This window comes from Mauremys mutica, chromosome 1 (genome assembly GCF_020497125.1).
Source record: "Mauremys mutica isolate MM-2020 ecotype Southern chromosome 1, ASM2049712v1, whole genome shotgun sequence".
NCBI lineage: Eukaryota > Metazoa > Chordata > Testudines > Geoemydidae > Mauremys > Mauremys mutica.
In genome coordinates, this window is record NC_059072.1 from 11,366,783 (window position 1) to 11,390,616 (window position 23,834).

The 23,834-nt window shown below is 47.0% G+C and overlaps 1 protein-coding gene across 2 annotated transcripts in view; it reads right to left on the minus strand.

The window, feature by feature from the left end:
* Positions 1-739: 739 nt before the first annotated feature.
* The window catches only part of IL2RA (interleukin 2 receptor subunit alpha), a 40,356-nt gene continuing 17,261 nt past the window's right edge, over positions 740-23,834 (minus strand). Inside the window, exons 2-7 of one of the 2 annotated variants that reach the window (XM_044996810.1) lie at positions 16,690-16,875; positions 8,655-8,732; positions 8,087-8,320; positions 6,878-6,925; positions 4,965-5,031; positions 740-2,916 (exon numbers count right to left, since the gene is read on the minus strand). In XM_044996810.1, coding sequence (XP_044852745.1) covers positions 2,796-2,916; positions 4,965-5,031; positions 6,878-6,925; positions 8,087-8,320; positions 8,655-8,732; positions 16,690-16,875 — 734 coding nt within the window. In that variant the 3' untranslated portion in view covers positions 740-2,795. The remainder of the gene's footprint in view (positions 2,917-4,964; positions 5,032-6,877; positions 6,926-8,086; positions 8,321-8,654; positions 8,733-16,689; positions 16,876-23,834) is intronic. The other variant, XM_044996811.1, reaches the window with a different exon arrangement.

The window sequence follows — 23,834 nt, forward strand, 5'->3', positions numbered from 1 at the left end:
AAACAAAGAAATAACAGGTATCAGAGGGGTAGCCGTGTTAGTCTGGATCTGTAAAAGCAGCAAAGAATCCTGTGGCACCTTATAGACTAACAGACGTTTTGCAGCATGAGCTTTCGTGGGTGAATACCCACTTCTTCGGATGCAAGAAATAACAGGTATCAGAGGGGTAGCCGTGTTAGTCTGGTTCTGTAGAAGCAGCAAAGAGTCCTGTGGCACCTTATAGACTAACAGATGTTTTGCAGCATGAGCTTTCGTGGGTGAATACCCACTTCTTCAGATGCATGTATTCACCCACGAAAGCTCATGCTGCAAGAAATAACAGGACATGAGAGGGAACTCATGAGCCAGCCAGCCAGCAGGAGACTGGACAAGCTTCAAGGCAGGTGGGACCTATAACAGTGCAGTTATTTCTTGGGGAAATTATGGAGAATTTTCCATAATAATGTGCACCTTAGGACAGATGAAGGATTGTTTTCTCCAGTGAGCTTTTCAGAGCAGGAGAGCCCACTGAACCAGCTGTGCAGAGTGGGACCAACTGCCTGCCAGCATATATGTATGCCAGAAACATCTGCAATGTATAATAAAAATATTAGGGAGCTGCAAACAATAAGTAGCAAGAGGGTCAGATAATTTAGGAACAAAGCAGTGTATTGCAGTGGTTCTCAAACTTTTGTACTGGTGACCCCTTTCACATAGCAAGCCTCTGAGTGCAACCCCTCTTATAAATTAAAAACACTTTTAAATATATTTAACACTATTATAAATGCTGGATGTAAAGCAGGATTTGGGGTACAGACTGACAGCTCACGACCCCTGAGGGGTTCCGACCCCCAGTTTGAGAACCCCTGGTGTATTGTATCCCAATCTGTCAGGACTTGGAGCCCTTGCAGCAGCTGAAGGGTGTGAACAATCCACCCTATTACATAAATATAGATCTTCTCCTTTTCCCACCCAAAATAATAGCATCTAAAGGTAAAATGTTGTACAAGCATTCTATAATGCACTGAGATTAGATAATCAGCTGCTCACCTTAACAAAGCTATTCATATAATGAGCTAGGTCTATCCCAACAGGATTCAGTGTCAAGCATGTAAAGTATAACTATCAAGAATACTGAGCAAGAAAAAAAATGAAAAGAATTAACAAGCCAGTGGTGCAGAATATAAGGCTGAGCCAGGATGCTGTAGTTCCCATTCTTGGAGTCACCCCAAGAGTCTAGTAGTCTACAATAGTATAAAATGAGCAGTTATGGGAAGGCAGATAAATATTCAAATGCACTTGCAGTTCATACAATCCCATAAATAAATATACATGTCAAATATCAGTTTGTGTATTCCAAAGTCATACTTAATTCTGCCCCTCTATACCAGGGCCCCGAGTACTTTGGCAGAATGAGCTGTCAAGTATTTCTTGCTACGCTGTACAGAAGTGGTGCCCAGACTGTTCCTCTTGCATCCCCCTCACCAGTAATGGAATCTGTCCGCTTCCCCCAGGCATTACTGCACACTTGGCTCAGCAGAGCTGCTTGGTCTGAAGGCGGAGCTGGGAGCTGAACTGGGGGTGGGGGAGCAGCTGGGACTAGAAGCAGAGCTGGCATGGGGACAGAGAGGGGATGAGGGCAGAGCTGGGCTGGGGGTGCAGTGGAGCTGGAGCTGGAGCTGGGACGGAGCAGGAGGCAGAGTGCGGCTGGAGTTGGGTTGGGGGCAGGGGGTGGGGTGGAGCTGGGGCCGGAGCTGGAACTGAGCTTAGGTCAGAGTGGGGTTGGGTGGCACTCCCTCCCTGTCCCCTGCGGGGGCTGGCCCGGGACTTGCCACATGCCCCCCCCCAAATGTTCCTCTGTACCCACGTAGGGCGGTGCACCCCACAGTTTGGGGAGCACTGCTCTACAGACAAGGCCACCACCCTTCCTTCCTTTATGCTAAACAATGTACTAGCCTGCTCTGACCAATGGGATAGTCTGAAATATAAGAGTAGAGGGGATGGATGAAGATGGACGTGTGGTCTGTATGTGCAAAGTGAAGCCTCTGGTTCACAGTGAGAGGAGGAAGAGGGTATGATGAGCTTTTCAGCTCACACAAAAAGAGTGATTGGGGTTTACTGGGTTTTCCTCCCACAAAGTAGAATAGGGAGTGTGTGAGAAAGGTGTCATTTCTGGGCAATGTGTGGAAAATAAGATCGTCTGTGATCTCTTGAGTGTAGCAGTCAGAGATGGGATGGGGAGAGTCAGATATGTGGCTTGTACAGGAGGAGTAAGTGTCATGATATTGGTGTCTCTGTCTAATAATGGCCACATAGTCTGGTTAGGCCTGTGGACCACATGTGCTGGCTGGTAGTTTGTGAGAGTTTATAGCCCATATTGGAAATACATTTGATATAAGAGAGGAGGGTGAAGAGCATTTCTGGTAAACACTTTCAGGTTAGGCAGAGATAGAGGGGCAGATTGAAGGCTATTTCTGGAATATCCAATGTGATATTTTACACGTTCCTTTTAAAAAAGAGATTATATAAGCTATGAATATATTTGAATATGTATCTACTTGCTCTTAACTGGTGATTTCCATACTTTTAATTGTTTAGGTTTTTAACTCTAATGTTCTTCAAGATACATACATAGTAGCAACTTGAAATGAATGTGAAAGAAGTTCTTTGTCTGTTAATAACAATACGGCCCATATTCCATGTGCTATATGTCTTTCCCTAGCATTGAGAGCTCCGATATCTTGGCTCTAGGCAGGAACCAGTCTGTCCCAGGGCAATCCAACTCGAGCATTAAAGTGAAACATCTGCTACTTCCTTCACATATTAGATTTTAGTCTGTGAGCTTCCTCCTCACTCTCCATTTCCACACTTGCTGCTGTTATTAGAATGGACTTTGTCTTTTCAATCTTGACATCTTCTGTCAAACTCCTCCGTCTCCTATAAAGACAGTAAAATCACAGCCTTTGGTTAGAATGCAGCACGTACCTGAAAGTTCTTTGGTAGAGGACAGAAGGGAGTGGGTATTGCAGCCATCTGTTAGCAAACAAAACCTTGGAGCTTAAGCAATTACGGTTTTAAAAATTGAAACAAATATTTTAAGCTTAAACTGGAAATTGATCAGAAGTGGCTACACAGCCCTGGAGCAAAGTGCCGTCCGTGTAAGAGCCTGCTTAGTAAACAGGCCCGGCTGCTGTTTCTGAATGGTTTGATGGGGCCAGCCCTATGTTAGGCACAAGGCAATAATGATGAAAAAGGCACCGAGAACCGCTGAGATCCTCCCTCGGAAAGGAAAGAGCACAGCCTGCTTGCCAAACACAGATGATAAGAAACACAACTGACAATAACTGATTCCATCATCTTATAAGCATCATCTCAGTCTTATCTGGACTGAGGCTTTTTAGCTAACTTTCATCCAGGCCTCGAAATGGGTCATCTTGATTATCACTACAAAAGTTTTTTTTCTCCTGTTGATAATTGCTCATCTTAATGAATTAACCTCTTAGAGTTGGTAGGGCAACTCCCAGCTTTTCATGTTCTCCGTATGTGTATATAGATCTCCTTACTATATATTCCATTCTATGCACCCAATGAATGGGTTGTAGCCCATGAAAGCTTATGCTCAAATAGGTTTGTTAGTCTCTAAGGTGCCACAAGGACTCCTGTTCTTTTTATAGACAGGTGCTGCACCATTCCTCCAAGGGCCAGAAGTGATAGAAATATGGAGCTGGGGACTGAAGACACCACAGCCCATGTGTCCTCACTATCCACCCCCAACAGCTCTATATACATCCCGATTTGGTGGTCTGTGGTAGACCCCTACCATGATATTGCCCCTATTTTTTTGCCCTTGTATCTTCACCCTGAGGCTTTCAACTGGTCTTTGAACTGGGGCACTTGGCATTGGCCAATGTCAGAAGACAGGACACTGGGCAAGATGGATCTTTCACCTGACCCAGTATGACCATTCTTATGGTCTTATTGCCTCTCATCACCTTCTGGACCTCAGAACAAGGGTATACAATACATTCTTGATGTACAATGCAGCGCCTCCTCACATTTTTCTCTGCACCTTGATTCACATTTTTTTAGGTTTTCTTTGCAACTCCCATCCTGTGCCCGAACCCCCTTTGCCCCCCAGATAGTTGAAATCCCCCAGTATTATTGAGTTTATATTTTTATAGTTTCTCTAATCTCCCTGGGCATTTCACAGTCACCATCACCATCCTGGTCAGCAAGTCGGTAATATACTCCTATTGCTAGATTCTTATTATTCAAGCATGGAATTTCTATCCATAGAGATTCTATGGTACAGTTTGATTCATTTAAGATTTTTACTATATTTGACTCTATACTTTCTTTCACATATAGTGCCCAGGAATGCTGGAACAATTTGTATAGTGGGGGTGCTGAGAGCCATTGAACCAAACTGTAAACCCTGTATATGATAGAAACCACTTCAAGCCAGGGGGTGCTCCCACGCCCCCAGCACCCCTAGTTCCAGCACCTATGATAGTACCTCTCCCACACCAGCATGACCTATTCTGTCACTCCTATATATTTTGTACCCTGGTATTATAGTGTCCTATTGTCATCATTCCACCAAGTTTCTGTGATGCCTCTTATATCAATGTTGTGAAATCCACCTTAAATCCAGTGTATTTGCACCAATCAAACCTCATTTACCTCTTAGCAATGTTGTCCACTCATTATTAGACAACTTATTCCCTTATTGACACCTCTGTCTCACAGACTCATTTCCAAGATTCACAGAGTAAGCAGATTTGTGCCCATTTCAAGCTTTAAAATGTTAATCCTGATTTTTTCATTGTGCCTTTATTTAATATAGTTAATCATTTATATCATAAAAAGAATACATCCATGAATCCTGCCTATGCTGTGTATGGAGTCATGTGGCTAATAACTCCATGCATGCTAGGGATCGTTTAGATTCAATTAACTCATTCCTGTCATCCCATGCTACTTACCATAGTTTCGATACGATGATCCACCCCAAAATGATGAAAATGATTGGGAAGACAGTAGAGACAGCAACTTTTGAGAAGACACAAAAAATCAAACCTGTTAGCAGATGATATTGTCTGAAACACTACAGAGTGACTAACATGGTTCTAAAGAAAACAGCAGTTTCCCCAAAATTAATTTAGAGAAACAGGTGTCAGGAAAGGGATAGTATCAGGAGGTAGCCGTGTTAGTCTGTATCCACAAAAACAACAAGGAGTCCGGTGGCACCTTAAAGAGTAACAGATTTGTTTGGGCATAATCTTTTGTGGGTGAAAACCCCACTTCTTCAGATGCAAAGGAAAGGGATCGGAACTCGTCTCCCTGCACTATAGAGAAAGAGAGAGCTAGCTGTATCCCAGCACCACGGCAGTGCTGTTTACTCAGCCCTCCTGCAGAACTCCTACAGAAGGGCCAGAGAGATCCATATTAAGAGCATTCACCACTGCAGTTATGGTTAGGCCATTGCAAAGTAGCCTTGGGATACAAATGCCTCTCTCCTGGGAAATATTTGTGATGCTATTTACTCTGTTCATTTAATTTCATTCCATCACTCCCGCTTATTCTTATTTATTATGGGTATTATAGTAGCACCTAGAGGCCCCAACTGAGACCAGAACCCATTGTGTTAGTTCCTATACATACACATAGTAAGAGTCAGTCCCTGTCCCAAACAGCTTAAAAACTAGTTGCTTGGCTGGTGCACCTTTGGTTTCATTTGTATGGCTTTTGGGGTACTGGCAGGGGCAGTGCAACCATTTAGGCAACCTAGGGGGTCGCCTAGGGCACTGGGATTTGGGGGCGCCATTTTCTTCAGCAGCGACTGTGGCGGCTGGATCTTCGGCCGCCCTGGTCGCCGCCGGCATTTAGGCAGAGGGAGCTGGGGCAGGGGGGCACGGGGAGGACTGCCTGCAGCAAGTTGGGTGGGGGCGGCACGCAGGGGAACTCCCCGCCCCAGCTCACCCCTGCCCCGCCTCCTCCCCAAGCACGCCATGGCTGCTTCACTTCTCCCGCCTCCCAGGCTTGTGGTGCCTAAGCTGATTGGTGCCGCAAGCCTGGGAGGCGGAAGAGGTGAAGCAGCCATGGTGTGCTCGGGGAGGAGGCGGGGCAGGGATGAGTTGGGGCGGGGGGGGTGCCTCAGAGCAGAGAGTGGGGGGTGGGGAGCTGCCGCAAGGGGGGCGCCTCAGGGCGGAGGGGGGGAGCTGCCATGGGGGGGCGCCTCAGGGGGGCGGAGGGAGCTGCTGCGGGGGGGGGGCGCCTCAGGGCAGGGGGTGCAAGGTGGAAGTTTCGCCTAGGGCGCGAAACATCCTTGCACCGGCCCTGGGTACTGGCTTCATGGATGGGACTGCACCTTTCTCTAAAACAACAAGGAGTCCGGTGGCACCTTAAAGACTAACAGATTTATTTGGGTATAAGCTTTCGTGGGTAATAACCTCACTTCACTTCACTTTTTTACCCACAAAAGCTTATGTCCAAATAAATCTATTAGTCTTCAAGGTGCCACCGGACTCCTTGTTGTTTTTGTTGATACGGACTAACACGGCACCTTTCTCTGTGATCCTTACAGGGCCAAGTTCACTGTCAGTTCTCAGCAAATTGATTTTCAATGTGACTCGGGCACCAAACTCCCTTAGGTGCTGAAGTTTCCACCCCAAGTGGCTTAAATGCTTATACCCCCATTTGCCACCCTGAACAATGTATGTCCTTCTTTGGGGTTTACATCCATCACAGAGTAGTAGGTGATTATTGTATGGTGCAAAATGTTCCTTAGTTCTGATTGTGCTGGGTCTCTTAAGGGGAGTCACGAATTTAAAGGGGGAAAGTGACTGTCCTAAAGGAGGGAGAAATACCACCCATGAATGAGCTGAGCCTGGTGTACCTGTGATAGGAAACATCACTGATGGGACATGGAAAAGCTCTGATGTATCTAAAAAGAGAGAAATTCCTGTTGTTTAATTATTGATGTATTGCTTCCAATGAGGAGGGATGGTCATTCATGGAATCAGAGCCATGCTGAGGTGGGCACTTGCATCTGAGAGCTCACTTTCATCACACAGAGATGTTATAATTGCCATGTTTGCTCTTTAAACAATCAATCAACACTTCCAGCCTGCGAGTGTGCCCTGCCTGTTATATATGTGATGTAAACTGCAGCATCTAGTGAACTGGGATCGATCTCACCAAGAGGCATGGTAATTCCATGTCAGTTTAGAGAGAAAGGATGGTCCAGCAATTAGGCCTCCGGCTTAGACATTAGGAAACCAAGATTCAATTCCCTGTTCTGCTACGGGCTTCTTGTGTGACTTTAGGCAAATGACGTTGGTCTAGATTCCTAACAGTACTTAGGCTCCTAACTTCCAGAGAAATCAATTACAGCACTGGGCCTTAACCTCTGTGTGCCTCAGTTCCCCATTTCTAAAATAGGGGTCATAGTACTGCCCTGCCTCACAGGGGTGTTGTGGGGATAAATACATGACAGATTGTGAGGTGCTCAGATACTATGGCAAGGGGGACTGTATAAAGACCGTATATACATTTGCCTACAGCCCAGTGAAGTCCCTAAACCCCCAGTGCTACAAGAGGGGCTCCGATGAGACATCATTTTCGGAAGCTTTCACGTGTGTGACCTAGTGCCAGTGTGTTGTGAAGATGGTGGATATGCCCTGAGAAGTAGCAGTTAATGCTGCTGGATTGGGGGATTTTGGAGACTTCATCTATGATAAGGAGACTTTTTTTCCTTGTCTGGCAGTAGTGTGTCTGGAGAAACTGGGTCTGCACAAGGGTCAGGCACAATCTAGCCCCAAACTGATCTTTGCTTTTGCTGGTAGCCACGTTCCTAGTGACGTGACTATAGCGTGAAAGAAACCCAGCACTATACTGCAGCATGGCAGTTCCTCTTCCCTTCCCCAGGGGTGGTTTCCACATCCTGCTCAGAAGCTCTGAAGATTCCCCATTGTTCCCTACACCTGAGGCACCAAGTCACAGCCAGCTGGAGATGGCTGGTACCTGCACAAAGGGAAATGAATCTGAGGTGGAGCTAACACCTCATTCATCAGGGACTAGTCAATGCCAGAGCACCCTGTCGAACCTGTTATTGGAATCGGTTGTGTCATCTCTTCTTCACTCTTGCTGTCATTAGTGCACAGCAGACTTGGCCTTGTCCAGTTGGTTTTCCCATGCTCTTCCTTACATGTGCTGATATCAGAGGTTGGGGGCCGAGCATCGTAACCACGCAGACACTTGTAATGCAGTTTCTGACCCACGGCATACTCTGTCAACCTAGGTGTGGTATGTTCCACAGGGCTGGGTATCCCACAATAACCTATGAAATCCAAAGGAGTCAGACAGTTAGCTAGGTGCTGTTTTTATCCCACTGTGGCTATTATCGCATCAGTGAGATTTGCAATGGCACAAAATGGGCCTGTGTGGAGAAAACCAGTCTCTCCTAACTCTTTGGGGCAATATGAAAAATTTGCTCACACAGTAACAACTGCTCCTAGCAAGTGGGTTTTGTAACCACTGTGTCTGAATCAAAGATGACAAAATCTAATACAAAACATTAAAGGGTAGGATTTTGAAAATACTCAACATTGGACTTTTTCTGCTTCTATGGAAGTCAACAGGAGAAATATGTTACAGTCATTAATGAGTGGTACCTGCTGTGTCAGATGGCACAATGGTGACTGGATACTCAGGTTTTCTTTCTGACGGTTGTGAAGTAGCACTGGAGTTCCCTATGGAGAAGATTAAGCTTAGTTTTTTTTTTCTGTAAGAGAAGCTGATATTCTATAGAATCATAACTGGAAATCATAACATTTGATTGCCTAGGCCAACCCCTGCCAGTACAAGGTTGTTCCTTACAGCACATAATCTGCCTCCACGTAATTCAGAGTATTCCATATTTGCCTTCTTAGACCTTCCTCTGAAGCATCTGGGTCTGGCCCCTCTCAGACAGTTTACTGGACTAGATAGACCATTGGTCTGATCCAATCTGGCCATTCCTATGTTCTGGTGGAGTCTAGTTTAAAAAGTCACAAATGGCAGGGTTTCCACTACCTCCATAGGGAGACCGTTCCACAGCCCATTACACCATATTTCAATGCCAGGAAACTTTCCTTATATTTAACCTAAATATTCCCCATTCTTAGTTTGAAGGTAAAGATAATTGTTTCCTTACTTGGTGTGTTCCTGTATTGGTTAATGGTGCATAACAGGATTAGATATAAAGAAACAGTATGTGGCACCCAGGTGGCTTTGCTATACAAGCCTATGATTTACCTTACCAGAGATGACATCCCTAAATCCGTTTTCCATCTAAAGTACAACAAAACAGGACAAATTCAGCCCTGGTGTATCTCAGTTTAAGTCAATGGAGGTGCCCCTATACTGACAGTAGAGCAGCATGTGGCTTAGCACATGTGATTGGCTCCACTGTCCATTCTTACTGATGTCTATGAGTGTACATAACAACAACCACAGACCATAACTGAGCATCAAACATGTTTCGGAAGCATAGGGCTCCTAGCAAAGAGGACTGGAACCATGGGTGTGCCCCAGGGGACACAGGGACAGATACATGTTCCCTCCACCAGATCAGATTGAAATAGTTCAAAAAAGGTTTAATTGCTGCATCAGGAGTTTGCTCTTTGTTGAAGAAGAAGGAGTCGGTGATGGGGGCAGGGTGTTGGAGGGAGACATGACAAGGAAACCCCCTTGTTGCCTCACTGGCGGCAGTCCCATGGAACTAGCAAAATGAACATCCAAACCTCTGCTAAGTAGGTCAGGAGGCATGAAGGCTCTACTGTGGTCAGAAGAGACTAAACCACAGCGGCAGCAGTGTGAGAAAGGTCTAAGGAAATAGCAAGTCCTCCTCCCACTGGTCAAATTGTGTTGGGCAGCCAGTGAGGTTTGCGTTTGATTTGTATGGTTTTAGGTGTACTAGCTTCTTGGGGCAGGAACCACATCTTTCTTTGTGATCCTTACAGGACTGAGTTCGCTGTCAGCCATCAGCAAACAATAAATGAATAGATTCCCACCGTTAGGAAATTTTCCCTGATATGCTGCATGTTGATTCTAGAACTGGGCCTGAGCCACAGAGCCGCTCTGGAATTAGGATGGTTAACATTGTATAAACACCAAGATAAATAAAGAGCAGTTTGGATTCATATTCAGATCCAAATTTTTCCAAAGTTCAGAGCTACGATTTTGCTCTAGGCCCATCTCTGTTTTGTTCCTGACAGAAGCTTTGTCCTCTGACAGGTACCGAATGTCTTTCACTTTTTAAGCTGTGTGTTTCCACTCTTTCTATTCCCTCAACTTGCAGTGTGACTCTAAATTGGTCAAAAACAACAAGGAGTCCAGTAGCACCTTAAAGGCTAACAGATTTATTTGGGCATAAGATTTCGTGGGTAAAAAAACACTTCTTCAGATACATGGAGTGAAAATTAAGACACAGGCATAAATATACTGGCACATGAAGGAAGAGAGGGAGACTGAAGTGTTCTCCTACTGGCTTTTCTATGTTACCATTCCTGATGTCTAATTTGTGTCCATTTATTCTTTTACATACAGACTGTCCGGTTTGGCCAATGTACATAGCAGAGGGGCATTGCTGGCACATGATGGCATATATCACATTAGTAGATGTGCAGGTGAATGAGCCCCTGATGGTGTGGCTGGTGTGGTTGGGTCCTATGATGGTGTCGCTAGAGTAGATATGGGGACAGAGAAGGCAACAGGGTTTGTTACAGGGATTGGTTCCTGGGTTAGTGTTTCTGTGGTGTGGTGTGTAGTTGCTGGTGAGTATTTTCTTCAGGTTGGGGGGCTGTCTGTAAGTGAGGACTGGACTGCTTCCCAAGGTCTGTGAGAATAAGGGATAGTTTTCCAGGATAGGTTGTAGATCGCTGATGCGCTGGAGAGGTTTTAGCTGGGGGCTATGCGTGATGGCCAGTGGTGTTCTGTTATTTTCCTTGTTGGGCCTATCCTGTAGTAGGTGACTTCTGGGTACCCATCTCACTTTGTAAATCTGTTTCCTCACTTCCCCAGGTGGGTATTTTAGTTTTAAGAATGCGTGATAAAGATCTGGTAGGTGTTTGTCTCTGTCTGAGGGACTGGGAGTGGCTGGCTCACTACAAAAGCAGTTTTCCCTCTCTTGGTATTGACACCTCCTCATCAATTATTGGGAGTGGACCACATCCACCCTGACTGAATTGGCCTTGTCAACACCGGTTCTCCACTTGTAAGTGTAAGCAGAGTCAGGATGAGCCCCACCCTGACATCTGGTGGTAAATTATGGGGAGTGCGGAAAGTGTTGCATTGGTATTTCGGTTATTTGCATGGGCACTCCCACCCCACTTAGCATACCGCAAAGCAGCATGGGATGGTTATTTTCGCAACTGTGGGAGCCCCAATTTCGTTGTTGTTGGGGCAGGAGGAATGAAATGTTGTCACCCTGATTGGGTAAATGGGGAACTACAAAATTGTCTTGTGATGGGGGGTTTCATTGTCAGCTGGATAGCGCTTGCTAGATGGGGCACATGGGTGCCAAAACCCATTGAAAAGAGAGAGGCTGGGGACAGAGATTTGTACTTGGTGGTGCAGGCTCTTTGTGTGAGCCAGAAGCACCAGTTCTACCTGTGCCTCTCTCCACTGTGGAATGTCAGAGTTAATTTTTGATTCCCTTAAGAATCTAAATGCAGGTTACTGAGCTGAATTCACTGGTACTGGGGCTCCCCTACTAAGAGCTGGAATCACTGAAGAGCTGAAATCACTGAAGAGCTGGACTTGCTGAGCTGAGAGCACTGAATACTGTGCTTATGAGTGGAGGAGCCTGAAGCAATACTGTGGAGCAGAGCAGCTGGCAGAGCAGAGTGGAGCAGTTTGTGCAGCCACTGGGTGAGTGGAGCCAAGCAGCTCGTGAGGATGGCTGGAGTGGCTCACAGGACAGCTGGTGGACCAGAGCAGCTGGCAGAGCGGAGCAGCCCACAGAGCAAGCGGAGCTGAGCTGTTTGCGGAGATGACTAGTGGAAGCAGAACCCCACGAAGAGGCAGGGCAGTTGGCCCCGAAACCACGTAAGGTGCCCCCTTTCTACCCAGGCTGGGGAGGGGGACCTCTGCAGAGAGACTCTTGAGCTCTGGGGCTGCACTGACCCAGGACAGAGACTTTTGGATTGTGGGACTTTTGGGACTGTGGGTGATTTGGGGGTTGCTGGACTCAAGGGCCCCAAGAGAAGGACATGGCCCAATTTGCTGGGGTGGGTCTTTGCTCACGGTTTGACCTATGAACTCTAGCTGAGGTATTTTCCCAGTTTAATGCTTGTTGTTTGTCATGTAATTAAACCTTTTCTGCTACACCAAGACTCTGTGCTTGCGAGAGGGGAAGTATTGCCTCTTCGAGGCGCCCAGGGGTGAGTGTAAGATTTTCCCAGGTCACTGGGTGGGGGCTCGAGCTGGTTCTGCATTATGTTGTGGGGAAGGGACCCCTATGTATTGAACCCGGCCCTTGCTGCTATCGTTTCGGCCCGGCAGAAGGGTTACATTTTTGGGGGCTCGTCCGGGATCCCTGGGTCAGTACCCCTCGCAAGCACATGTTGAGTGTTCCACTGTATTGGGAAATAATTGTGTTTATATTTTGAGGAAATTACTGTTGGTATAATGGCTAATATGTCGGGTCTGATGGGCCCCAGTCCTGCAGCCTCTAGCTCAGGGGCGGCAGCCGCAGCCTATGATTGGGCAAAAGCACTGGGGCATATATTGGAAAAGATTGTGCTGGCATATGCTACGTCAAACTCGTGTCGTAAGTTAAGGTTATTTGATGGGAAAGAGGAGTTTGAACCCTGGTTGGAGCATACCACTGAAATGCTGCGGGAGTGGGCCGTACCCGATGTAGAAAAGCGACGATGTCTAATAGAGAGCCTTAGTGGCCCAGCACTAGATGTAATTCGCACCCTGAAGCTAATTGACCCTGGGGTTAGTGTGCAGGACTGCCTAAAGGCCCTTGATAATACCTTTGGGAGCGTAGAGAGCCCTGAAGACAGTTACTGTAAATTCCTTGATTCCCGACAGCAAAGGGGTGAGAAAATTTCAGCCTATATACAGAGGCTGGAAAGACTGCTTCAAAGAGCTGTTATGAGGGGAGCAGTGACTGCTGAGCAGATGGATCAGACCAGACTGGCTCAAGTTGTAAGAGGGACTCAGTATCAGAACCCGATCCTACTTCATCTCCGACTAAGAGAACGGCAGGAACATCCCCCAAGTTACTCCCAGCTGATAAAGGAGGTCAGGGAAAAGGAAGAAAGGCAGACTGCCAGCGAGTGTTGGGAAGCCCAAACATTGGAACCAGGCAGCACAACACCACTGCAAATGGCCAGTGTACTGATGGTGAGCACCACAGAGGAACTTGCCCAACAAATGCAGGTCCTGACAAAACGGATAGCCGAGCTGCAAAGCATCATTGACCGAGCTAAGGTTTCCAGGAATAAGGAGCCTCAGACTGTGACAATGGAGAAGTCAGTATCTAGAGCCACTGTCCCACCCCGGCGAAGGGGGAAAGGGCAATTCTTTTGCTACCGGTGTGGTCAGGATGGGCACAGTGCTGCTAACTGCCATAAGGAAGAGAACCCCTCCTTAGTGTATGAAAAGCTGAGGAGCAGTTGGGAGAGACCCAGTAGCGGCCAGAAGGTCTGGGGACGGAGACCACCTAGACCTACAGGATTTGAAGATTCCCCCAAAAGAGACTGTCCGGCTGGGATCCCTGCAGGACTGATAGGGCCGCGAGCAGAGGTCATGGTGAGGATTGAAGGGGCGGAGTGTGAAGCCGTGCTTGACACTGGATCTCAAGTGACTATTATATTTCAGTCATTCTACCAACAGATGCTTAGGCACCTGCCTATACAGCCACTGACTGGCATTGGTCTGTGTGGCCTCAGCATGGATGAATACCCCTACCAAGGGTATGTCATAGTGCACCTGGAATTCCCAGAGGAGGTTGCTGGGGTAAGGGAAGAGGTAGACACAGCTGCCTTAATATGCCCTGACCCTAAAGGGACCTCTGATGTGTCTGTGCTGATAGGGACCAACTCCAGTCTCTTCAAGGTGCTCGCGGATTACTGCAGACGACGGGCTGGGGACCAGTACCTGAGTACCCTGATGATCCATACGCTTTGTGCTGAAGCCTATAGGAAAATTGAGAGTGCTAAAAAGGAGACATCTGAGCTACCGATTGGGGCACTGAAGTACATGGGCACAACCCCCTTAGTAGTGCCCGCAAGGACAGAGCAAGAGGTGCTTGTCATGAGTACCAGGCTGAAAGGCAGTAAAGGGGCACTAGCAATGATAGAGCAGCCAGTTGAAGGAGAGCTCCCGGAAGGAGTGCTGGTCCCCAGTGGAGTCATAACCCTACCTGCTGAAGCCCAGGAAAAGGTGACTATACTGATTGCCAATGAAACAAGTAGAGATGTTGTTGTGAAGCAAGGACAAAAGATAGCAGACCTCTTCGAGCCTGAATCAATTGTAAAACCCCAGTGTGAGACTCAAGTTCCGACAATAGACCCAGCAAAGTTTGACTTTGGAGATTCACCATTGTCCGAGGAGTGGAAAGATCGCCTGAGGAGGAAACTTTGTGAAAGACCCAAGGTGTTCTCATTGCATGAGTGGGATGTGGGATGCGCAAAAGGAGTAGAGCACAACATCAGACTACATGACTCCCGACCTTTCAGAGAGAGATCTAGGAGGCTTGCTCTCTCCGAGATGGAAGATGTGCGACAACATCTTCAAGAGCTGGTTGCAAATGGCATCATTACAGAGTCCCGCAGCTCATACGCCTCGCCCATTGTGGTGGTACGTAAAAAGAATGGGAAAATCAGGATGTGTATTGACTACCGCACCCTGAACCGCCGTACTGTGGTTGACCAGTACACAATGCCTCGAGTCCAAGATGCCTTAGACTGTTTGCTGGGAAGCCAGTGGTTCTCTGTGTTGGATCTTCGGAGTGGATACTACCAGATCCCTCTGGGTGAAGAAGATAAGGAGAAGACAGCCTTCATCTGCCCATTAGGGTTTTATCAGTTCGAACGCATGCCCCAAGGGATTTCTGGAGCACCTGCCACATTTCAACGTCTTATGGAGAAAGTTGTGGGAGACATGAATTTACTGCAAGTATTAGTTTATTTAGATGACTTAATTGTGTTTGGAAGAACTTTGGAAGAGCATGAGGAAAGACTTCTTAAAGTGCTTGATAGGTTGGAGGAGTATGGTTTGAAGCTTTCCATTGACAAATGCCAATTCTGCAGGACCTTGGTGAAGTATGTGGGCCACATCGTGTCCCAAGAGGGTGTGAGTACTGATCCTGATAAAATAGAAGCACTCACTACATGGCCCCGTCCAAGCAACTACAGAGAACTCAAGACTTTCCTTGGGTTTAGTGGCTACTACCGCAGATTCGTGAAAAACTATGCTACAGTTGTAAAACCCCTCAATGATCTTACCAGGGGATATCAGTCCAGCAAGAACAAATCTAAGACCAAGAATAAAGGGCCTTCCATACAGAGACACTATGGCCCCTTTGAACCCTTTGGGCCACGGTGGAATGAGAGATGTGAAAGGGCTTTTCGAGAAATCATTACTTGCCTAACTCATGCCCCTGTCATAGTCTTTGCTGACCCAAGCAAGCCATTTATCCTGCATACTGATGCCAGTTTGGAGGGTCTGGGAGCAGTACTGTACCAGGAGGTGGAAGGCAAGCGTAAGCCTGTAGCCTTTGCCAGCCGAGGACTGTCTGATAGTGAAACCCGCTATCCCACCCACAAGCTGGAGTTCTTGGCCTTGAAATGGGCCATCACTGAGAAATTTCGAGACTACTTGTATGGTGCTCAGTTCCAGGTGTGGACAGACAACAACCCACTGACTTATGTGTTAACAAGTGCTAAACTGGATGCTACAGGGCAAAGATGGGTGGCTGCTTATGTTGTGGGGAAGGGACCCCTATGTATTGAACCCGGCCCTTGCTGCTATCGTTTCGGCCCGGCAGAAGGGTTACATAAGGTAACTCCCTTCTCTTAATGTGCCAGTATATTTATGCCTATTTATGCCTATATCTGTAATTTTCACTCCATGCACCTGAATAAGTGATTTTTTTTACCCACGAAATCTTATGCCCAAATAAAACTGTTAATCTTTAAGGTGCCACCAGACTCCTCGTTGTTTTTGTGGATACAGACTAACACGGCTACCCCTCTGATTCTAAATTGATCAGTTTCACTTTCTGATTAGTCTGTTTTACTTTCCTTTTCTTATGCACTAGTTCAACACTGTGGTGTTTCCAGCTCTGCAGGAAATGTTTATTAAATAGTAATAATACACTGAACCCTTTGTTTTAATTTCATTGTACACACTTCTATGTATATTAGGTTTTGTATTGTCAGTGGGAGTCAATATCTGGGTGGCAGGTTTGCCTGGGAGAAGTAAGAATACAAAACATAATTCAATACCACAGTATTGTGTTGCCACTATAATAGCTAAATCAATTGAAAATTGCTTGTGCATATAGAAGATGTGCTCAGACCTAGCAGGATTTAGTTGGGGATTTAGTTGGGGATTGGTCCTGCTTTGAGCAGAGGGTTGAACTAGATGACCTCCAGAGGTCCCTTCCAACTCTGATATTCTATGATTCTATGAAGGATGGTAATCACTTACGTTTACATACAGAAGCTTTTGTGGTCCAGTGAATAAGCCCAGTATCGTTGGTACAGACAATCAAGTTACTCTTCCCAATTATCCTTATATAGCCAGTTTCACACATGTATCGCACCTTGCTGCCCACCATGACCCTGTCAATGGTAATCTCAGCGAACTCAATGTAGTGTGGGGCGAGGCACTTCCCTGCAAAGAGGAAGAAGGTCCATTAGGGTAACAGTACATGGCTGGAGGGCTTTGAATAATTTTGATTTTAGACAACCAGGGAGGAACGATGGCCATAGGGTTAGGACACTTGATTAGTTCCATTACTGCAAATGGGGGATTGCATGATTGAATACCTCCCCCCTTCCCGTGCATTGTTCCTAGGTTCTGCGATCTCATAGTTGGTTTGGAAGCTGAAAGAATCACTGCAGAAGTAAACTAATGACATGGGGCCTGATCCTGCTCTCAGTCACCCTGATGTAAAGCATGAGCTCCATATAAGGTAATGGAATTAAAAAAAAGAAGGAAAATTATTTAAAATGAGGGTGGGGGAGGAGTTTTAAAGGGCTTACCCCCCCGTGACTAAGGGAGATGAAATCCCAGTCCAGATAGAAAGTGGCTGGGACAATCCAGTCCAAGGTGCCAGTAACATGGGGCTCTCCTTTGAGAACTACATCTTCAGGGAACAGGAAATGGTAAAACCTAGGCTGGATGGAAAATGACACCCAGAATATCTGTTCCAGATCAGCGGGGGCTCCCTTTAATGGTCCCTCCACTTTCCACTGAGTGACTGGTGCAGCTGCCTCTCGGGATGGGGCTCTAACCCACTAGATAGCTTCACTCGATCAGGTTCTACCAACTGTGGGTCACAACCCAAAACTGTCAAATCTGCCAAAGGGTCACAGGGCTCTCTGGCCTCAGCTTCCCGCTCAGGGCATTGTGATCTGGGGTATGGGGCTGCACCGCTGCTCTGGTTTGGCTCAGTCCCCCACCCATCATGATGCCAAACTAAGGGCAGGTCTACACTGGGGGCGAGGGGAATCGATCTAAGATACACAACTTCAGCTACGTGAATAGCGTAGCTGAAGTCGAAGTACCTTAGATCGAATTACTTACCGTCCTCACGGCGCGGGATCGACGTCCGCGGCTCCCCATGTCGACTCCGCTACTGCCGTTCGCGTTGGTGGAGTTCCGGAGTCGACAGGAGCGCGTTCGGGGATCGATATATCGCGTCTAGATGAGACGTGATATATCGATCCCCGAGAAATCGATTGCTACTCGCCCATCCGGCCGGTAGTGAAGACGTACCCTAAGTAGATTGCATTGGGATCCCATGTGCCAGGTTGCAATGGCACTCACACAAATTTGGCTCTGCTAGCTCCCCGTTAGGGGTCTGGAGCAAACCTGAGCGGTGCAACCCCAGAGCAGGGAGCCACGTCCAGCCAACCGCGGGGGGACAGGAGCAGTTGGTGTCATGTTCTCCAGCACGGACCAGACGATACCTTCTGCCCTACAACCAGGCAAATACTCCTCTGTCATACTAGCTATCCTGGCTCCCAGATAATCCCCTTGCATGCTCCGCCCCCTACTCCTTTCTCCAGACCCCCCACTTTGCCTCAGGACCCAAAATCTTCCCCACTCCTTTACTCTCTGCCCCACATTGGCCATGCATGGGAGTTACATGTTTTTGGGGGAGCTATTGGTTCACCAGTCCTCCCTTTAACCCCATATCATCCCCCCAATGCTCCCCACAACCCTCTGCCCTCCCAATTCCTTCCCCAACCCTCCAGAATCCCCAACTGCTTCCTCACTATGTCCCCCAGGCTCCTCACTATGCCCACTTCACCTCCAGGCCCACAAATCCCCCTCTGCCCCCCATCAACCATGGGAGGAGCTCTGTGTTTTGGGGGCATCTCTCAACTCACTGCCCCTCTCCCCAGTTGCTGGTGGGGGTACCCCAGATATCTCCCTGATGAACCCCTGCTGGGGGGCACATCAGGTCTGAGGGGTATCCTGGGCATGATCTGGGTCATGACAGGCCAACAAGGTTTACAAATGGGCCCTGAGCCCCCAAAAGTTGAGAACTCCTTGTCTAATCTATCTTCGTGTAGTACCGAAGCTCCAAAACAGCAACTAAAATAGGAGCAAAGAATCCTGTGGCACCTTATAGACTAACAGACGTTTTGTAGCATGAACTTTCGTGAGTGAATACCCACTTCATTCCGACGAAGTGGGTATTCACCCACGAAAGCTCATGCTGCAAAACGTCTGTTAGTCTATAAGGTGCCACAGGATTCTTTGCTGCTTTTACAGATCCAGACTAACACGGCTACCCCTCTGATACTTGAGCAACTAAAATAGTCCACGGATACCTGCTAATAGCCGATAATGAAGCTCTGGGGTGTTTTTGCCAAGTGTTATAAGAAAGACATCTTGAAAACTCTGCTTTTGAGAAGAGTTCTCAGGTACCTGAGTAGGTCTTTGCTTACTGGGCTCTGAGAAGCCAATCGTGCCCCCTCTTCCATAAACACAGAGGGGCCCACGGCAGTGGAATTGGGACTGTTTGGCTGGGTAGAGGGTGCGGGAGAATTTGGGCTGCCCGGAAGGGAGTATGGATCTCTTGTGTGCTGCAGAGTTCTGCTCCTTGGAGGCTAATCACCCTCGCTGTTAAAAACTGGTGCCTTATTTCTCATTTGAATTGGTCTGGCTTTAGCTTCCAGCCATTGTCTTTTCCTAGGCCTTTCTCCACTCGATTCAACAGCCCTTTCGTACTCAGTATGTTCTCCCTGTGAAGGTACTTATACACCATAATGTCACCCATCGTCTCTGACAGATCGTTTACCAAGATCCAGAAAGAGAGAAAGGTCTACATGAGGCAGGAAAATCATCCTAATTTTCCCTTCGATTCAGGGGGAGAATTCTAAGAAGGGGCTCCCAGGACAGAATCCCTTCCGACACACCCTTGAGTCAGTGTGGGATGATTAGCTTCCTGCTTTTTTTTTCCTTCAGAGTCTGTGGCTGTCAAACCAGCACTAAATTAATGTAAAACATCTTTAAACTATATAATGTCCAAACCTCAAACCCCAATATTAACCAAAAGCCTTTGTGACTGAAAGGACAGAACTTTCTCTATTCTGGATTTTAATTTCTTCTTCAAGGGTGCTCTAGTGTTAGGGGGGATGAGAAGCCATTGGTTCACAACAGTTTCTTGTGGTGACATAGACTGTAATCCACGATGCACAGTGAAAAGAGTTGACTATTCAAATAGCATCTCAATGGTAAGCAGAGCAGGAGGGAGGTGCAGGGTAGGTGTAGAGAACCATCATATCACTGAATTCACACCTGAGCCCCAAAATAGGTACGTAAATGGCTCTTGCTGCCTAGCCAAGCTTTTGAACATTTTTGGCCTTATATTATTGTTACTTTAAAAAAGTATCAGAGGGGGAGCCGTGTTAGTCTGGATCTGTAAAAGCAGCAAAGAGTCCTGTGGCACCTTATAGACTAACCGACGTTTTGAAGCATGAGCTTTCGTGGGTGAATACCCACTTCATCGGATGCATGCACAAAAGCTCATGCTCCAAAACGTCTGTTAGTCTATAAGGTGCCACAGGACTCTTTGCTGCTTTAAAGAAGATCTCCATACAACATTTTACTGCCCATGCTCCGGTGGCTGCTGCCATTCACTTCATCAGTAGGATTATTAGCAGCAGAGGTTTCTACAAGAGGAGGAAAGGATATTGGGAGAATCCTGATCCTGGGAGTTTTGTCAGTGACTTCAGTGGACTCAGGATTTCACCCCTCGTCTTTAATCCATCAAAGAAGGAATCTGCCTTGCGATAGCTCCTGGAGGCCAATACTATCCACACTACCCCAAATTGAATCACTGAGTCTCAGCACTGTTTACTCCCACTCCCCAGTAATAAGGGTGATGCTGCTGAATGAATTTCAGAGCCCAGTAAGGTGGAGTGGGTTCGACTCTCCGTCCTTTACTCTGAGAGAGAAGCAATGCAGGAGACAGAAGGCTCCATGGTGGCAGGGAATGGCTATCAGGAGCAATAGCTGCGTGATCCCTTCTGGCAGGGCTCAGATCACACCTCTCGATCCTGCCTAGCAGCAGCGCAATGCCAATAACATTACCTCAATACAGAGGAATATTCATGACCAGTTTCTTTTGTGGTGGCTCCCAAATATGAGGGTCAAAAACACTGTAAAAATTAATTAGAAATATTCTAGCCCATTTTTCCATTTCCTTAGATTCAGACATTATTTTTCAACGTTCCTATTTTGACACCTGTAAATACTGGTAGTTAAAAGGCAATTATTTATCAGGAACAATTTCTAATATTCTGGTTAAGTATTTTATTTTCTTAATGAAATTAAATAAAAATATATTTTACAGTTAAACTTGATATCAGCCTCAGTACTTGCATCCCTAATTGTATGGTGTAATGTTGAAAAAACAAAGATAATCCAGCACAGAGTCATTGAACCGGGTAATAGTTACAACAGCCACTAAGCAAAACAATAAAAAACGAGGAGATTCACAGTTATGTCCCCAACCCACTGAACAGCAACCAACCAACAACAGCTTATTGTGAGAAAGTGGAGGTTGCAAACCTAAAAATAATTCATCCAGAAAACAAGGACTGTTATGACAGCAGCAAATGATATGCAAATATAATTCTCAGTGACCTAGGATTAATTAAGAATGGGTCATATTAATGCTGGTTGAGAGACAGGATCAGGCTTCTCTGTAGACCCAGTGTTGGATGAATGCATTCCCAAATGAGGTTCTGGAATCATTTGCTCTGGGTCCCTGAATCTTGAGAAACTCAAAGATGGGATTCTGGACTTGGAGGGCTGTCTTAGTATGGGGTGCTGTGTTAGGAAGGGCAACTGATTAATTGATGAATCCATTAGAGAGGGAACCTGCCAAGAAGAGGGGGTGATCTGTAGATGGAGGTGCCTTCAGTCAATGTAGGAAGCGAAATATAAGACAAATGTGGTCAGTGGCTATTTATCTGTAATACTCATTGCAAGTTGCTATGATGAGACTTCCCTACTCACCACCTCCTCCCATTTCCTGTGACAAGAAACAACAATGCAACCCCCTCAGAGGACAAGGGCTAGGATCTCAAACTCCAGACAGCCCTCCATCTTTAATTCTTCTTGCCTTCTATCCCTGACTCCTAAGATGTCCTCTCTGTGTAGATAATCATGGTCTTGCTGACATTACTTCCAGCCATGGAAATCAGTGATTTCTAAACCCAGTGCTATGATGTCATTCTCCAGGTTCCTCTTCTTTACTTTCACTGTCACCTAATGTCTCGCTTTGTTCTTTTCCCTCTCCGTCTCTGTACTCTCCTGCTTTGGTGAAAGCTGAGGGCAAGTGAGCACACAGGAGGAAAGGGAGGAAGAAGGCAAAGAGATCCATTGTGCACAACTGATCTGAACTGTTTTAACGTCTTTAATCCATTGTTAAAGGATTTGCCTTGTATAAACTGGCAGCAGACTGTGGCTTCTAGAGGAGCTGCTGTACCCGAAATAGTTAACCACATGCTTTACCACAGACCGTCAGGGTGATTAAAATTAAAGAGTTATCAGATGAGAGACATTTCGTGAACACGTACTCTCACTTTCCCTTAAAGCTGAAAGCACGGTTCCCTCGAGACTTCAAACGCCTCTTTGAAGCAGCTGGTAGATCTCAATCTCACCAAACAGCATTCCAGCCTACATCTCTTTAAGTTCTTAATAAAAACGCACAAAATTTAATCTACTCATTGTAAAGGGCAACTGCTCGCTTATCTGGCAGGCAGGTGAGATGCTTGGGGTTCTGCTGAGCTGCCGTGCACAATACTGCACAAAAAAAATGACACTTGTAAGTGATTGTGGACAACACCTCCACCCACTCTTCCGCCCAGACCCATAGTGTGGGTGTCATCTTCACCTTGGTTCTCTCTCTGGATCCTCACAGCCGGGCTGTGTCCAGATCTTTCCAAGTCTTCCTGTACAATATCTCTAAGATCCAACCTTTCTTCTCCATCCACACAGCGAAAACTCATCCAGACTCTCAGCATCTCAGAACATCCTTTTCTGTGGCCTTGACATGCAGTCTTGCCCCACTCATATCCAATCAGAACGCTGCTGTATGGATCATGTTCCTACTTCCTCCCTTTGACCATGTCACCCCTTTCTTTGCTTCCGTCCACCACCTTGCCCTCCTCCATTGCATCAGACATAAACTACTTATCTTCACTTTCATGGCCATGGGTGGTGGGTATCATAGGCTGGGGGAGGCTGAACCTTCCCAAATAGCCAGGTGTGACCCCTGCCCACACGCCACCCCTAATTCCCCTCTTGCTTCCTGCTCTGCAGGCAGCTTTTCCCATGTGCCATGGCCACAGCTGGGGCTGTGCTGCCTGCCCTCCCAGCCCTCCAGGGTCGGGGCCACGCTGCTCACCTCCGAGTGCTCCGGGGCTGGGGGCACTCTGGGGTTGGGGGCGCTAGCCTGGGGCAGGGGCCAGATGCCACAGAGAGAAGGCTCTTGGGGGGGCAAAGGGATGGGGCTGGGGGGCTAGCCTCCCTGAGCCAGCGGTTCACCCACCGCCCATGTTCATGGCCTGTCATGATTTATCCCCATGCTACCTATCATCTCTGTAAGAACATAAGAATGCCCATACGACCAATGGTCCATCTAGCCCAGTATCTTGTCTTCTGACAGTGGCCGGTGCCACATGCTTCAAAGAGAAAATAAACAGAACAGAGCAGTTTTGAGTGATCCATCCCCTGTTGTCCACTGATTGACCTAGCCTCCATGAATGTATCTAATTCTTTTAAAAACCCAATTATACCTTTGGCCTTCACAACATCCCGTGACAAAGGGTATGGCTACACTTGCGAGTTGCAGCGCTGGTGGAGGCTTTCCAGCGCTGCAATTAGTAAGTGGCCACACCTGCAGGGCACTTCCAGCGCTGCAACTCCCTGGCTGCAGCGCTGGCCGTACACCTCACTCAGCATGGGGAATAAGGATTGCAGCGCTGGTGCTGCAGCGCTGGTCATCAAGTGTGGCCACACACCAGCGCTGTTATTGGCCTCCAGGGTATAAGGGTGTATCCCAGAATGCTTTTAACTAAATTACTCCCTTTGTTTTGTTATGCAGC